At 42.7% G+C, this 15,070-nt stretch overlaps 1 protein-coding gene across 5 annotated transcripts in view; it reads left to right on the plus strand.

The window, feature by feature from the left end:
- SSBP3 (single stranded DNA binding protein 3) overlaps positions 1-15,070 on the plus strand; it is a 136,781-nt gene that overhangs the window by 83,248 nt on the left and 38,463 nt on the right. For 4 of the 5 annotated variants that reach the window (XM_073357616.2, XM_073357618.2, XM_073357614.2 and 1 more), the window contains exon 5: positions 11,712-11,801. The exons of the other annotated variant lie outside the window; for it this stretch is intronic. In XM_073357616.2, coding sequence (XP_073213717.1) covers positions 11,712-11,801 — 90 coding nt within the window. The remainder of the gene's footprint in view (positions 1-11,711; positions 11,802-15,070) is intronic. 5 annotated transcript variants of the gene reach the window in all.

The following is a 15,070-nucleotide window of genomic DNA, read 5'->3' on the forward strand; positions in this document are numbered from 1 at the left end:
CAAAACACACTGAGCCATGTGAGGATATGTCTCTTATGATTGTGACACATGCTGCAGAAGGCTTAGGTGAATAGTTACATGTATGGGTGTGTGTATATATACAATATAAAATTTCCCCCTTGAATGCAGTTAACATGGTTGGGTAATGTGGATTTCATATTAAAGATTAGTTTAGGAAAACAGCCTTGTTTTTAATCTCTCCTTAAGTGCTATATACATTTTGACTTAAAACCATTATGCCCTTGGTCTTCAGAGTTTTTTGCATTGCGTATGAATTTAATACATTGAGTATGATTATGCTCCACTACAGGAAAATCTTTCCCTTCTATGCTTCCTGTGTTACTGGACAAGATCTACACAGGCTGCCAGTTACACGCTGTAGACACACCCATACACACATGGACTGCTTCTGGCATGTGTACGAGGTGATGCCCAAACCTCGTACATGGATTCCTTTGGCTGCTAATGCACTCTGGACTTCAGATTTACAAGTGTCTGATTGTAGATGCAGGTCTACTTTGTGCATCTCCGCCAGGGAAAATTCTGCTCCACAGAGCATAATGGGTGGGGATGAGGGTCCTGTTCGCTATTGAAAGGGGATAGAGGCAGTTGATTTACAAGGAGCATGCTGAAATAATCTGCTGCTGCTCAGTCTCCACAACAAATTAGTGGACTGTGGAAGTGCTAGAGAAATGTACATCTCGAAGAGTGAGGGTTTTAAGGCTGCCGTTTCATTGAATAATTTCAGTCTGGCTGAAGCCCAATTTGGGTATCCTGTACCTCCAACACTTCAGTTATTGTCACATCCTTTCTGTTGTGTTTCTAGTTCTGCTGCCAGGTACAGGGGATTGCATTACAGGAGTGCATGATTATTAGCTTTTGGCAGTGGTGAGAGCCTGAATGGCTTCCTCGTGCACTGGAAGGCTGGTGTTTAGTACCACAGCTTCCCCCTGCTGATAGGCTGTTCCAGTTAGCAGGGCTTCTGGCAACACCGCCAAGCAACACACAGTCTTTTTGTGTACCCTGGTGTCAGGGAGCCTGCATGAGTGCTCTCCTACAGATAATTCAAGTATCCAGCTCCTAGCTGTGGTGTTTTGTCCAATTTCTATTGCGTTCTGACCTACATCATTCTTTATTTGCAAAGCTATACTCGCAGGCAGCAGTAATAAATCAATTAATGACTCTGATGAATCGTTTAATGGCTGACAAAATAACACTAAAGCCAACAGCTTGGATCTCTACAGCAGTACCAGAAGACGCTGGTTGACTCAGGGTAGGGAGACGAAACAGAGACTGTTAGCTCAATTAGTGCAATTAGTGTGCGATTTAAAGGCTTAGACGGCATCTGCTGGAGTACCAACTTGGTGTGTTAACTGAATGTCTAGGTTTGGAAAGCAAAACTCAGAGATCCAGATTTTTGCTATCCTACTGGCTGCTTCTGTTTTTAAAAAATACAGATCTATTCAGAACTGTTCCATGAGTTGAGTTGTGTGTCCCGCCAAGAATAAACTTACCCTGTCTCAAATCATGCAATGCTCCAAGTGCACGAGGTCAGTCACAGCTCAGGCCCCTGGAAGGAGGTAAATTACCTACTCCCTACTAAAGTTGAATGCCAGCAACAATACCAGGGGCATGGAAAGATGTGAACCATCCCAGGAATTGCTGAATGATTTGAGGAACTTGAGTTCATGAATTTTATAAAAGTACCATGGCTTGGAATTGCTTGAAGCACTGTCAGTCTGGCCTGGACTCTGTCACCACCAGAAAGTTAGGGAAGATGAACAGACAGGAGCTAATGGTGTACTCCACCCTTTCCATGCCTGGAATCCAGCTGGGATATTCCCTCCCACACATTTCATTTAGCAAGATAGGAAGAGAAGCTGGCCACAACCCACTTCTCCCTCCCACCCAGTGATAGCCCCTTCTTGATCGGTTTAGAACAGGGGATTTTTTGGGTGGGGGGGGAGGGGGGAAATGAGACCTCTTTCGCCTACTCCTGACTCAGATACCGTGTGTGCTTGGGCTAGCGAGTTTATCGCTGGGCTGTAGTCCCTGTTTGTAGGCTGTCAAGCTGCATCTGCAAAGAGTTTGGAGATCCTTGGGTGTAAGTGCTCTGAGTGTGCAAGTATGTTTGCTTCTAAAGTTACAGCTGCCGCCGTGGATGTGAATATCTCATGGCCAACAAGGTTTTACCACTCAGAAGTGACTGTCAATAGGCAGGTAACAAGATGTGATTTGCCTAATACTGCGTGTTTATTGAGGTTGGCAAAGAGCCTTTAACATAACTAGACAAATAAAAACAGCATGTGTGTATAATCTGATAATGAACATGGCTGCACACAAGACTTCCTAATCTTGTGCTGTATAAATAACACTGTTTACCTGCTTACCCCCATCACAATCTGTGCCTTGCAAATATCCACAGTAGGAAGACCCGTCTCACATCCGGTTACAACAGATATGCCCTCATGCAGTAAGGGAGACTTTACAGGGGTCTGTTTTACTAATTGTCCAAAATATCAAATGTGAGGAGTCAGAATCATCAAACATTGAGTACTGTTATCCTCTTCTTACCTAGGCCTGTGGGTCTTGCTTAGACATCCCCCTCCCTTCAACCCATCCAAAATGCAAGCGCAAATAGCCCTGCCTTGCCTGGTTCTTGAATCCCTTCAGTATCTTCCCCTTACCTAGAGAAGTGGTAGATACTCCATTACTTGAGCTCTTGCATTCAGGGTTGGATGTCATTCCAAAAGAGATGTTATAGCTCAAACGGCAGTTTATGGGCTTAAACCAGCAGCGATTGGATGAGGTTCTACATTATGCAGATCGCACTATAATCGTCCCTTCCAGCCTTAAAATAGCCGAATCCCTTTCAGCAACAAATTTGAATACTGCCACCTTGCACAAGTCAGCTCCGCCCTGGCTTCGTTTCTTTGCTACCCCCTCTTTGCTGTGCCCAAGCTATAGAGGTAACCGCTCCCATTCTCATCCGAGTCTTCCAGTCCTGCTCCCTACATTGAGGAAACCCTACCCGTTGCACCACTGCTCCATCCTCTTGCTTTACAATCTCTTCCCTCACACTCCCCCTGGACTTGTGTGTGTTGTCTGCTTAGGAGGAGCTCTCAGGCACTCTTGGCACGACAGAAATAATGAACTTTGTTCCTTGATGTCGCACCCAAATTGAAGCAACACGAGAGATACCGTAGCTCTTGGCGTCCTCAAAATGAAAACTCTTTCCCGGGCTCCTAAACACTTTCTCCATGCAGTCTGGTGTATTGAAAGTACTCCACACCTGCAGCTTCCATTGAAGTCAGTAGGAATTGTGGCCTCTCAGCACTTCGGAAAATCAAGCCAATACTATAGTGTGCTTAGTATGACAAACTGGCTCAGTGGTAACGTGGGTCCCTCGCATGTGAAGAATCCCTCTTTAGCCAGAAAATGGATCAACTGGGGAAAAAAAAAAGGGGGGGGTGTCATCTCGTCAGGGCCTCCTAGGGTGACCAGATGCCCTGATTTTATAGGGTGAGTCCTGATATTTGGGGCTATTTCTTATATAGGCACCTATTACCCCCTACTTCCTGTCCTGATTTTTCATATCTGCTATCTGGTCACTCTAGTGCCTCCAGCCATTGCAGGATTTTCCCCTTGGAGAAAATCTAGAGGAGAGCAACAGAAATGATTAAAGGTCTAGAAAATATGACCTGTGAAGCAAGATTGGAAAAAAATTGGGTTGGTTTTAGTCTGGAGAAGAGAAGACCCCGGGGGGGGGGGGGGGGGACAGGACATAAAAGGTTGTTACAAGGAGGACGGTGAAAAATGATTTTTGTTAACCTTTGAGGATAGGACAAGAAGTAATAGACTTAAATTGCAGCAAGGGAGGTTTAGGTTGGACAATAGGAAAAACTTCCTGATTGTCTGTGTAGTTAAGCACTGGAATAAATTGCCTAGGGAGGTTGTGGAATCTCCATCACTGGAGGATTCTAAGAACAGGTTTAGATAAACACCTGTCAGGAATGGTCCAGTTATTATGTAGTCCTGCCTTGAGTGCAGGTAACTGGACTCGACCACTCCAGGTCCCATCCAGTCCTATACTTCTCTGATTCTATAATCTCTAGTGCCTTGCCCGGTCTAATGTTAAGTGTCTCCATCAAGGGGTACCTTTCCCCTTTGAAAAGCGCTCTGCTAGACCTCTTGGGTAGAATACCTTTTCTGGATCTTCTGCCTAAATTTTCAGTTGTTCCAGATTGTTCCTAGTTTCTTATCACCCCACAGTTCTTATCAGTTCTCCCTTCTGAACTATGATTTGTATTCCTGGAGTACCTAAGTGTCCCAGTCAAGATCGTACAAGCCCATAGTAAGAAAGAGTCCCTGCCCTGGAGAGTTTATAATCCAAATAGACATGACAATGGGTGGGGGAGAAGTAGTAGTAGCCCTATTTTTCTAGTGGGGGACTTGGGCACAGAGAGATTAAATGACTTGCGCAATATCACAGGAAGCATATGATAAAGCTGGGAGCCAAACTCGGATCACCCATCTAGTGCCTTAACCACAAAACCATCCTTCCTCTTTTCTTGGTATGTGCACCCTTCAGGTAGTTGTGGGGTTGAAGTGTAGCAGGAGAGGAGGCTAACCTGGTTTAGACACTCTTGGTTGATACCAGGCAACGCAAGGGGCTGGTAGTGAATTCAGAGGTGGATGCTTTTACCCACTCACCACTTTAAAAGACACTCATTTAATGTAGAGCATGTTAGTGTGGCATCTGATGGCATTGTAGTGACTCTTTACTGGGGCCACTGCCAATTCATTCATGTCATGTGTTCTTGCAGAGCTGGTCCAAGTGCCATGCATTTGGGGATATACTGTTTCTCTTAGGTCATAGGTAGGCTGTTGTATAGAGGGACCTTCATGTTTAACTTAGTGTTACTGGAGAACAGAGGAGTTGGGGAGGAGAATTAAAAAATAAAATTTCACTTTGCAGTCTTTGAAATCATTCATCAAGTACTGGCCAGTCTGGCTCCAATCCTGCAATGTGCTCGGGCACTTGTGGGTGTTTAATTATTAAATTCTGCCAAGTGCCACATGTGCATGGAACCGTACATGTAAACGGAGTGTGGGGGTATGGATCATGGAAAAACAATTCTGGGATTTCATGGAAAATTGGCACAGGCTTGAAAACATTTGTGTTGTGCCCTGTTGCTCTGCTCCTTAGCTCTTGCCTAGAGAATGCAACACAACATTCTGTTTCAACCAGGAAAATGTAATAACTAAATTAGATGGTGGGGGAGGGTTCTGTTTACGCTAGCAGAACGTATTTTGTGGTGCATAGTTCTTTGCCATTGCTTAGGGCAGCCATGATGACTTTATTGCCAGGGTACGGTAGCCTTGATAAATGAGTATTTTAGCTCAGGTTGACCTAGGTCCCCCTACATGGTGTTAAACCCATGTGTTCTTTGCCCGTTGGCAGTAACCAGTCAGATCGCAACACCTCTGCTTTCTATGGCACATAGTTCGTATCTGGTATAGATGGGCCCTGAAGTGCCCAGATATGTGAACTGTATTATTCTAAAATGCTTTGGGATCTGTTTAGCTTTGGGAGGTTTCCCACCAAGGGATTATGGTGTGCTGGAAATCTCTTGAAACCATAAAATACTGCCTGGCAGCTTTATTGCAGTGCTGCCTTCTTCGGAGAGAAGCATTTTGTATGATAGAGGGCTTTATAAAGGAAATGTTAAGTGGATTTGCTGCAGTTTGGCGCTGGGTCTTGTATATTTTCTCATTAAAAGCATTCATCTGCCTTGCAGAGAACCTGCAGTGTGTTCAGTGGGCTTGAATTAAGATTTCATGTCACTTCTAAAGTCTGACCTGCAAAGGGGAGAGAAATTGGGCTTGTGCCCCTTTTTGCTGCTCTGTATTGTATAAAGACAGCCTGAAATGGGTGGGTTTGTTTTTCCTGCTAGTTATTTTTAACTGTACAAATACCAGGAATGTCAGATCTGGTTCTTCCTTGTTTTATCTGGAGGATTCTGCTTCTGATGCACAGTTGCATTCTCAGCCCTTAATTTGGGCTGAAGGGGTGTTGAATCCCCAAGGGAAAGAATGTTTTCTCCCGAGTGCTTTACTTAGATAAGTGGTGTAACAAATCTAGGCTTTAAACAGCCTGGATAAACATCACTTCTCCATCATTCAGCTTTTGCTTCCTTGTACTTGTGATGTCATCCACAGTATTCCAAGGTCCAGGCCTGGTACTTCCCCCTCTCCAGTGTCAGGTCATGTTTAAACACAGGCTTGCATGGATGGGGCCATGTGTATGTTGAAGGCAGCCTGGTTGAAGCACACCAGTGGCTTTGAATAGTGCTGAATTCAACAGAGGCTTGGTTTTGGGGACAGCAGTGATGGGTTGCCTGGCTCTTGATTGCCTTAGAGCCATTTGCAAGGGATATGACACACCTGCAGGCTGTCTTAACTTCTACAAATGGGTGGGGGAAGAGGAGTGGTGAAGGGAGGAGATGGGTAAGTGAGAAACTTAGTCAACATAGTAGAGACAAAAAGTGTTAGGCTGAGTTTTGGGGGTTTGTTTTTTTTCACTTGGGCAGCGGTAGATGCGCTACACCAGTGCACACCCTGTGTTGCACTGGGGCAGCATTGTCGTCTTATAGAAGTGTAGGATTGGAAGGGACCTGAATAGCCCATCTAGTCAGTTCTGCCTTGAGGGCAGGGGAATGAAGTCATAAATGAGGGGTTTGTTCTTTTGTGTGTGTTATATGGTTTTTATTTTGGTAGTTCCTCGAGGTCCTAATAGAGATCAGAACCCTATTGTGTTTAGGGACTGTATGCATACGTGAGAGTCCCTGCCTCAGTGAGTTCACTGCCTACATAGACAAGATGGACAATATGAATGGGATGGAAAACAAAAGGCATAGAGAGGTGAAGTGACTTTTCGCAGATTACTCAGCAGGCTTCTTGACTCCCATTCCAGAGATCTGTTAGACCACACACTGCCTCCGATATAAACTTCCCTCATCTAGGGACACCCTATACTATTCACTGAAATAATTTAAATAAAAATAAGCTTTCCACCTGCCTGTGCTTTTGTGAGAGCCAGTTATGACCATCAGAATTGGTGGAGGTGGGGTGAAATGAGGCCTGCTTCATTGTGTACAGGAATGGGACGTGCGTATTTGACAGAATCACTGCTGGCTCCTTAAATGTATGATCCACCAAAAAGGATGTTCAGATGTTGTAACCAGTACTACAGAGATTGGTCTAGGTAGCACCTCCTGAGAGTTGACAGTTGCTATTAAACCTGGAATTTTAGGGTTCATAATCTAGTTCTGTAAATTTACAAAATGGATTAATTTACATCAAACAATTTAAATCACTGACTTCAATCATGATATAAATCAGCAAGTAAATCACCTATTTTAATCATGTTTTACATTTGTACTTTTTTAGTTCTTTTCCTAAAGGACTGGTTCTCATTAGTTTGTAACTATTAAAACGTGTTGATTTGCAACTAAATATAGCCTTTGCACTGTTTTTGTTACTACTTTTTGCTAAGCAGGAAGAGTTTGTGTGTACACACTTATTTAAGCAGTTAAACTATGTAAGTTACATTTGTTCAGCTTCTTAATCTTTACATTTTTTACTATGCCAGAAAATGGCAAATACATTCTTTATTTACCAGATTAATTTTTTACTTGTGATTTTTTTTGTCAAGTTCTACCTGAATGGTAATTTTAAATTCAATTAAAATGCACATGTAAACTTTTTACTTTAAATAAAACTACCTAAGTGCTGGATACTTTTTAAAAAAAAATCGAACGTTTTGCATTTAAAGCTAATTGATTTATGAAACACTGAAAATGTTATCTGTAGCTAACTGATTGAACTGATTGTCTCTGGTCATCATGTTCTTCAAGATTTTTAGAACTAGTAGAGCTCATCCTCTTACACCTAGTTTTTATTTAGATTGGATGAGGTAAACAAGCTCTCCTGCCTTTTCAGCTCCCAATTGGTTTCTTAACTTTGAATGAACTGAGCTAGTTCAATAAACTGAATTGAAGAGAATGTTCTCTCTGCACCTGCAGAAGAGGCTAAGGCTGTCCAAAAGCTGGTTTAATACTTCTATAAACTCTGGTTCTAGGTGCTTAGCCAGTGACTTCCATCGGTTCAGGGGTTTGCCTTCCTTTAAAACTTGGCAACAAACATGGACTGCTTAAAATTATTTGTTGTATTTAATTTAAATGACTTTACTAGATAAGAAGTTTAGGGCCTTAGTTCATTTGGAAATGTAATTGTAAGTAGGCTTGTTTTTGTTTTTTTTAATTAATTTAAATAAAATCTGATTTAAATTTTAAAAATTAAATTTGACTTTTTTTTAATCCACCCTGTAAATTGCCTTTGGTCCAAATAAGCTTTGCAAAGGTGAAAGCGGTGGCTTACGATGTTTGCTGTGGATGGCTTTGTGGGGAGAGATTGTTGCCATGTTCTGGCTAAAAGATTTTAGAAGCAGCCCGTCTATTTCAGATCCTTATTGTTTGTAATGTTTAATAAAAATGCTTTATACTGATTTGGCTATAAAATATAATGCAGGTAGTGGGGCGAACTACAAACCCATACAATCTAAAGCAGCACTTTCCCCTTGCTTCCCCCCTGACTAGCCAGCGCCCAGAACCATTCTGGAGTAAGTAATAGCTGTGACTTCACAGCTCATTACATGCGGCTGGTGGAGCAGGAGCTGGCTGCCTGCAAAGGCAGAGAAACCTAAACCAAAAGTCAGGAGCGCGAAAGTTCCTTCTGAACTAATTTGCGCAGAAACCATCCTGTGCCCTGGCTAAAAGGGGCATTCCCCACAACCAGGCTGTTATTTTTTCCTTCAAAAAACACTTACTCTGAAACCTGTTATTCTGCAACAGCCGTGTTAGTCTGTATTAGCAAAAAGAAAAGGAGTATTTGTGGCACCTTAGAGACTAACCAATTCATTTGAGCATAAGCTTTCGTGAGTTACAGCTCACTTCATCGGAGGGGGGAGGTATTTTTTCATGCTTTGTGTGTATAAAAAGATCTTCTACACTTTCCACAGTATGCATCCGATGAAGTGAGCTGTAGCTCACGAAAGCTTATGCTCAGATAAATTGGTTAGTCTCTAAGGTGCCACTTGCAGAATAATGATCCCATGCATATGAGGGGCTTTATTTATGCTCAGTAGGTTTTTTCTCAGTCTTTCTGCTTAGTATTGTTGTGTTGGGTTTTGTACTTTGCATTGATAACACAGCCTTTTCTCACAGCAAGGTGTAAATAGCTTGACAGTTTCAAATTACACTGAACTGAAACCCAGGCATACAGGTTGTTAGCCTCGAGGCAAATTTTCTACCCAAAACTGAAACTGGCTTAATAATTTAAAAGTGCTATTAAACTGGCTTCCCTCCCCTCCCTGTTTAAATACATACAACCAATGACGCGCTTAGAGTGAAGGATAGACTAGAGAGGCTATGGAGGGAGGAGAGGTGAATTCAGTTGGGTGATGTGCTAACTGTCATATGGGGCTTTCTGAACCCAAACTCGCTGCCTGGACTCTGAATCTGAGGGCTTTTGTTGGCTGAAATTGGGTGAAATATTGTGGTGTTTTTCAGCTGGTTCCTGACTTGTCATAAGGCTTACCTTGCCCATTCGACTGTCTTCCGAGTTTCTTGTTTTGTTGAAATTGCCATCGCATAAATTACAATAAACACTTGAAGAGATGCCATTTACCTTTTTAAAATGGACTCTCCAGTGTTCCTCTCTCTAAAGAAGTTTTGGTGGGAAGGGGAGATTTGTAGGTGTGGGACTTAAACCAAGAAGAAAGAGGATCTTGCTGTGTTTTGATATCTTGTGGGCTTTCCTTTGTGAATGCAGTTTAAATGACCGGAGGAAAAGAGCAATAGTTCTGTTACGTAACATCAGGTACACAAGTTTATCATAAAAATTCAAAGGAAAGTCATCACTGATTGCATTAAACTCGGTCACGTTGGTTTTCAAATTACTCTGATCTTTAAACGGCACTGGAAGTATCTGCGTGCTCGTCTACAGATAAGTGAGCAAACAGCAGAATGATTATTGCTGTCCTAGAAGGGACATTTCTGTCAGCTGTGGTGTTGAGGGAAGAAATCTTTCTTTTCCTTCTGAGTAGCAGCAGCCTTACATAATGCTGCTCCTTTTTTCAAGCAGAAACTGCCACTTACATTAAGTAGCAGGCCAGTTCAGTGTGTACAGCTATTCTTTTGACACAAGCAGAATCTGCCAAATTTAAACTAAGATCCTTCCGTTTGTTTCCACAGGTGAAAGGCCAAAGCGGAGTGATTGGTTCATTAAACTGAAAGTGAATACTCAGTTTAGTCTTGCAGCTGTTTATCTTTACCTACTGTCGTTATAAAAATGGCCAGTTCACTCAGCAAAACCCAGAAGGTGTTCTCTGTTTCACGGCCCGCTACGGGTTTGATATGCATGCCAGAGAACTCCCCTTTGCCCCACAATGTATATAATATAGAGGGAGGAAATATGAATACGGTTGCTAAATGGGAACAAGTGTTATCCAAGTAACCTGCACTCTCTGCTGTACACAAGGGTGAACAAAACCAAATCATTTGTCTACCAAAACAAAGGCTTTCAGCAGAGCCACTTGCAGTTTAGGTATGCAGTCCAAGCAACTAAAATGTAAGGAGATGCAAAAGCTTTGTGAGGGACCTGGAGGGAAGGGGCTGTATGTAGAGCTGAAGCATTTGCAGTTATTACAAGACACTTACTGGAAAATAAATAATAAAAAGGTGCAAGGTGGGGGATGCATCTTCTTCGAGGACAGAGCAAAACAGTGTGGCAAATCTGGAAAAATAAAGCAAGGACTTGTTAAGTTTATTTTTTAAATAGTTCCAAATTCGACACATTAGAATCCAAAATCAGATTCTCCAATGGATTAACGATACTAAATATCTTGGTTACTTTAAAAAACCAAAAAGCCTCAGTTTTTGTAGGGCCATGAACAGGGTGCAACGTGAGCTCTTCCTCTTGTTTGTTAATGGATAATGTAAACTCCATTCCCAGAAGCATGCTGACCAGAGAGAGAATAGTGGTGCAGGAACAAGGAAGTAAATAAATGGGAAGGGGTAGGGGACAGGGTGTTAAGTCAACTGGAAGCCCTGACCAGTGGGTTCAGAGTCCTCACTGGTGATCTGTGAAGAGAAAATCAATAGGGAAAGAGACATAGGTGCTTTTGTTCCAAACCATCTTGAAAGGGGTTTTTTTTGTTGTTTTTTTAACTCAAGTTAATGATGCCTTACCTGAGGGCATGTTTGCTGATTTCTTTTCCAATGAATGCCGCTGTTGTATTTCTAAAATACGTACTTACCATAATTAAATGGATGGTGTGGAAAAGTTGTTTAAAAAGTCACTTTAGGGTCAATCCCTGCCCTCAGTTGCACCCAGGCATAGATAGAGGTGACCTGAGCAACATTTGGTCCCAAGATATTAAACCTAAAGACCATCATCGGCTTCCATTTTGGTTGAATGCTTTAGCATAGTGTTCTGAAAATGGGCATAGAGGGTGCAGGTTGATTTCATACCCCTTTGATGCTATCAGTGATTAGTTGTGGGTTAATTGGTATAGTGGGGTATGACAGCAGAGGTTGCCTTTTAAATCTGACATGAAATCAATTTGTCCATCTTTCTGTTTCCTGCAGAGCGCAGCTGCAGCCCCAAGTCCAGTACTAGGAAACATTCCTCCTAATGATGGAATGCCAGGCGGTCCCATCCCTCCAGGTTTCTTTCAGGTAGGTTTTGAACTTCCTGATTCTTTTTGGTGGTGTTGGTCCATGTGTCTCCTTGGCTTCTTAATGTCAGCATTGCAGTTTCCAAGAGGATCCCAGATAATAGTCTCTTGATTAATTTTTTTTAATTAAAAATGCCAGAAGTAGCCAATCAATTGTAACGTTCTGCTGCTGTTCCACGTTGCTTTTTGTAAGCACAGCAAATTAGTCTCTCTGATTCTTTTTTTACAATTGATATTTTTCCAAAATGGCTTTTTTTGGGGAGGGGGGGGAGAATTTATTTATTCTTCGGTCACAACGGGCTTGTGCATAATTCAAAACATGCTGGATTTTGGTTCTTGGAACCTTTTCCCTCTGGTTAACCACTTGATTTTTTCCAACTGCAATCACTGAACGCATTTAACAAACACTAGCTTAAATTGTAGCCACAGGCAGAAGCAGATTCAATATGGGTCAAAAATCATTGCATGTCAAGGAGACACCTTGTAAGAATTTGCTGTAAGTGTCCTCTCCATTTCCATGGTTCATTTTACTTATGCCCTGATTCAAGACTTGGCAATATAATCTATGCGTGATCCTAATGGGAAGGACTTTAAAGAGCATTTGGAATGGAAGCTTTAAGATTTATTACTTGTAAGATGTTTTTAATTTCTCTGGAACCTTTTTGTATGCCATGTATATGTGCTGATTGCCACAATGTGAAATCTTGGTGCGTTATGATCTTATTTCTTAAGGAATAAGTGCTTGTTCATGTAACAGATGAGCTGGCTGTCGGTGGGCAATATTTGTTCTGACCAGTTGCTATTGTTATCTGGGTTCATGATTTGCATACAGGAGAAGTTCTTGGGCAATAGACAGCTTTACTTGATAAACTGATCATGATTTGTTGTGGCAGTATTGTGGTTGATGTGCATGCGTGGAGAGATGGGATCTTTTTGTTAAACAATTCCCCATTTCCTGAACATGCTCATGTCAAAATAAGAACATCTGAATATTGATTTGGCCTGTTGCAGGGTTTACCAAAGCGCCTCTGATATCGGAGGAGACAAAGAGAAAAGAGGCGATGCCTTGCAGATTATAGCTGCTGCCAGCAACTTGCGTTCTGTTCCGTGTACATAACAAATGTGTTTCCAGGGTTTTAATTTTCATTCTGCTGAGTGAGAAGTTGGTCCATACCCATCCCGCCCCAGCCTGCAACCTCACACCTCTGTGGGGTTTCAAATTTCAAAAAAGTTGGAGCAGATCCAGAAGTGACACATTTTATTTAACCAAAGTGGGTGTGGGGTAGGAGTGACAGAAGGAATTTAAGCTTCTTTTTTCCTTCCTCTGGTTTATAATGGCCCACAGCTCTAGTAGCCGTGGTGTCCATTGGTGGGCTACAGGGCTCCCTCCACATGATTCACTTGTCATAAGCAGTGCTTCCCTAAAAGCTGCCTCCCACCCCAAATTCTACCACACACATTTCCTTCCCTAAATGCTAGCCCCAACTGCCGTCTCCCTCACCCCTGGAAAGGAGGCCACGTTTTAGCGGTGTCTGAACTTTGTACCAAAACCACCGTAATTTTTTTTTTTTCGGTGTTCAGATCGTTTCCACTTTTGGATAAGCTGGAGACTGCAAGCTCTGCCTGCTCCGGCATCTTGCTAGTGGGTTTCTGTGTTGAGCTGTTAGCTGCTTTTTAGTTAGTTTCTTATCTTCGTAGGAGAACAGAACACTGAGTTGGAGAGGGCAATGTCTGAAGGGACACAGGAAATGCAAAGGATTGAAGCAGCTAGGATTTCCCTCCCTGACCCTAATGTGTCAGCCTGGGCAACAGACTGACTAGTCCACTAGCAGATGGAGGCAAGGAATGGGACCGGAATGTAGTAAAGGCATAATGTGGAGTCCGATCACTGAAGACCATTGACTTGGTGTAATATAGGGGGTGCTCTAACTGTGCCCTAATTGTTTTCCAGACTTGACCCACTACATTGGATTTTGTCTGTTAGTGGTTAGTATGGATTCCAGTAACTTCAGAACAAAAATTCTGTTACAGGGTAGCATTAATCGGCACCTCAGAATCAGATATGACCCCTTCCCCCAGTGAGCTTAACACCAGATACAGGATAATTCAGGAAGGGAAGGTCTGGGGGTTACTGAGGATACCAAAGGAGGAGGGATTGCCTTTCAAAGCTAGTTTTTAGCAGGGTTAGAGGAGGAAGAGGCCTGGCATATGAAGCCAAAGAACTAGTTCCAGCCGTCAAGGGAAGCATGATAGGAGGTGCAAGGCCAAGAATGGGAAAAGGAGAGCAAAGGAGAGAAGGGTCATGGGGGACAATAAGATCAGCCCAGTCTGTCTCTAAGGCCTGTAGAGTTGTCAGTGAAGATTACAGGGGAAAATAAGGTGGTCAGTTTGGGGGGTGATTAGTTTAGAGGTGATCATGGACCTATCCAGAGCCAAAAGCCTGAAGAGTAGGAGAGACTGGAGATAAGGGGGCAGGTTTTGAGTGTATTGGAATAGAGGTGGTGGTTGAAGCCATAGGGTCATTGGGATGGAGTAGATCTGAATATAGCGTGCACAGCTATGCGCTCAACAGGCTCTCACATCGTAATGCTGGGTACGAGGTTCTCTAGGGCTGATGAGGTTTGTAAAAACTCTTTGTGAAGCTATTTACACTATAGCCTGTGGGCTAAATGCGTGGGTGGCAGAGTTCTGAAATCTAGCTATATCCAAGATGATGGTGGCCCTGGGAGACTACTGGTCCCAGCATGCAATGCCACAGCTGCAGGCCACAATTTTGTGTTCGAGTTTGTGGTGGAGAATGCATAGTCTATTCCATTTTATAAAAATTAGCTGCAACCTTTCATCTTGTGGCAAATGGTAAATGCAGCCTTCAGTTGTGCAAAGCTTGGACCCACTTTGATGGTAAAGCATTGTCATTAGATCCCCGTTGCTGCCAGGCACCTTGCCAGAAATGAAACGCTGTATTTAACAAGTGCTGTGTACACATATATGGGTTCAGAATGTTAATGAACTAGTGGCAGGAAACTCTGATATGTTGATCATGTGACTGTACTGTGGTCACATGGATGATTACCTGCTAAAATTCCCTTCTCCTCCTCAGAGTGACCTTTCGTACAAAAACATTTTTTCCCTTCACTCACCGTCAAAAAGATCAGGGAAGCTCTTCCCATTCTAGTTAGAAAGCTAAATTTATGCCTAATGTCAACAGCAGTAGAATAGACCTCTCCTGTTCCTAGTAGTGGACAAAAGGGTTACCGTTCAAGAGCTCCC

This window comes from Lepidochelys kempii, chromosome 8, assembly GCF_965140285.1.
Source record: "Lepidochelys kempii isolate rLepKem1 chromosome 8, rLepKem1.hap1, whole genome shotgun sequence".
Classification (NCBI taxonomy): Eukaryota; Metazoa; Chordata; order Testudines; family Cheloniidae; genus Lepidochelys; species Lepidochelys kempii.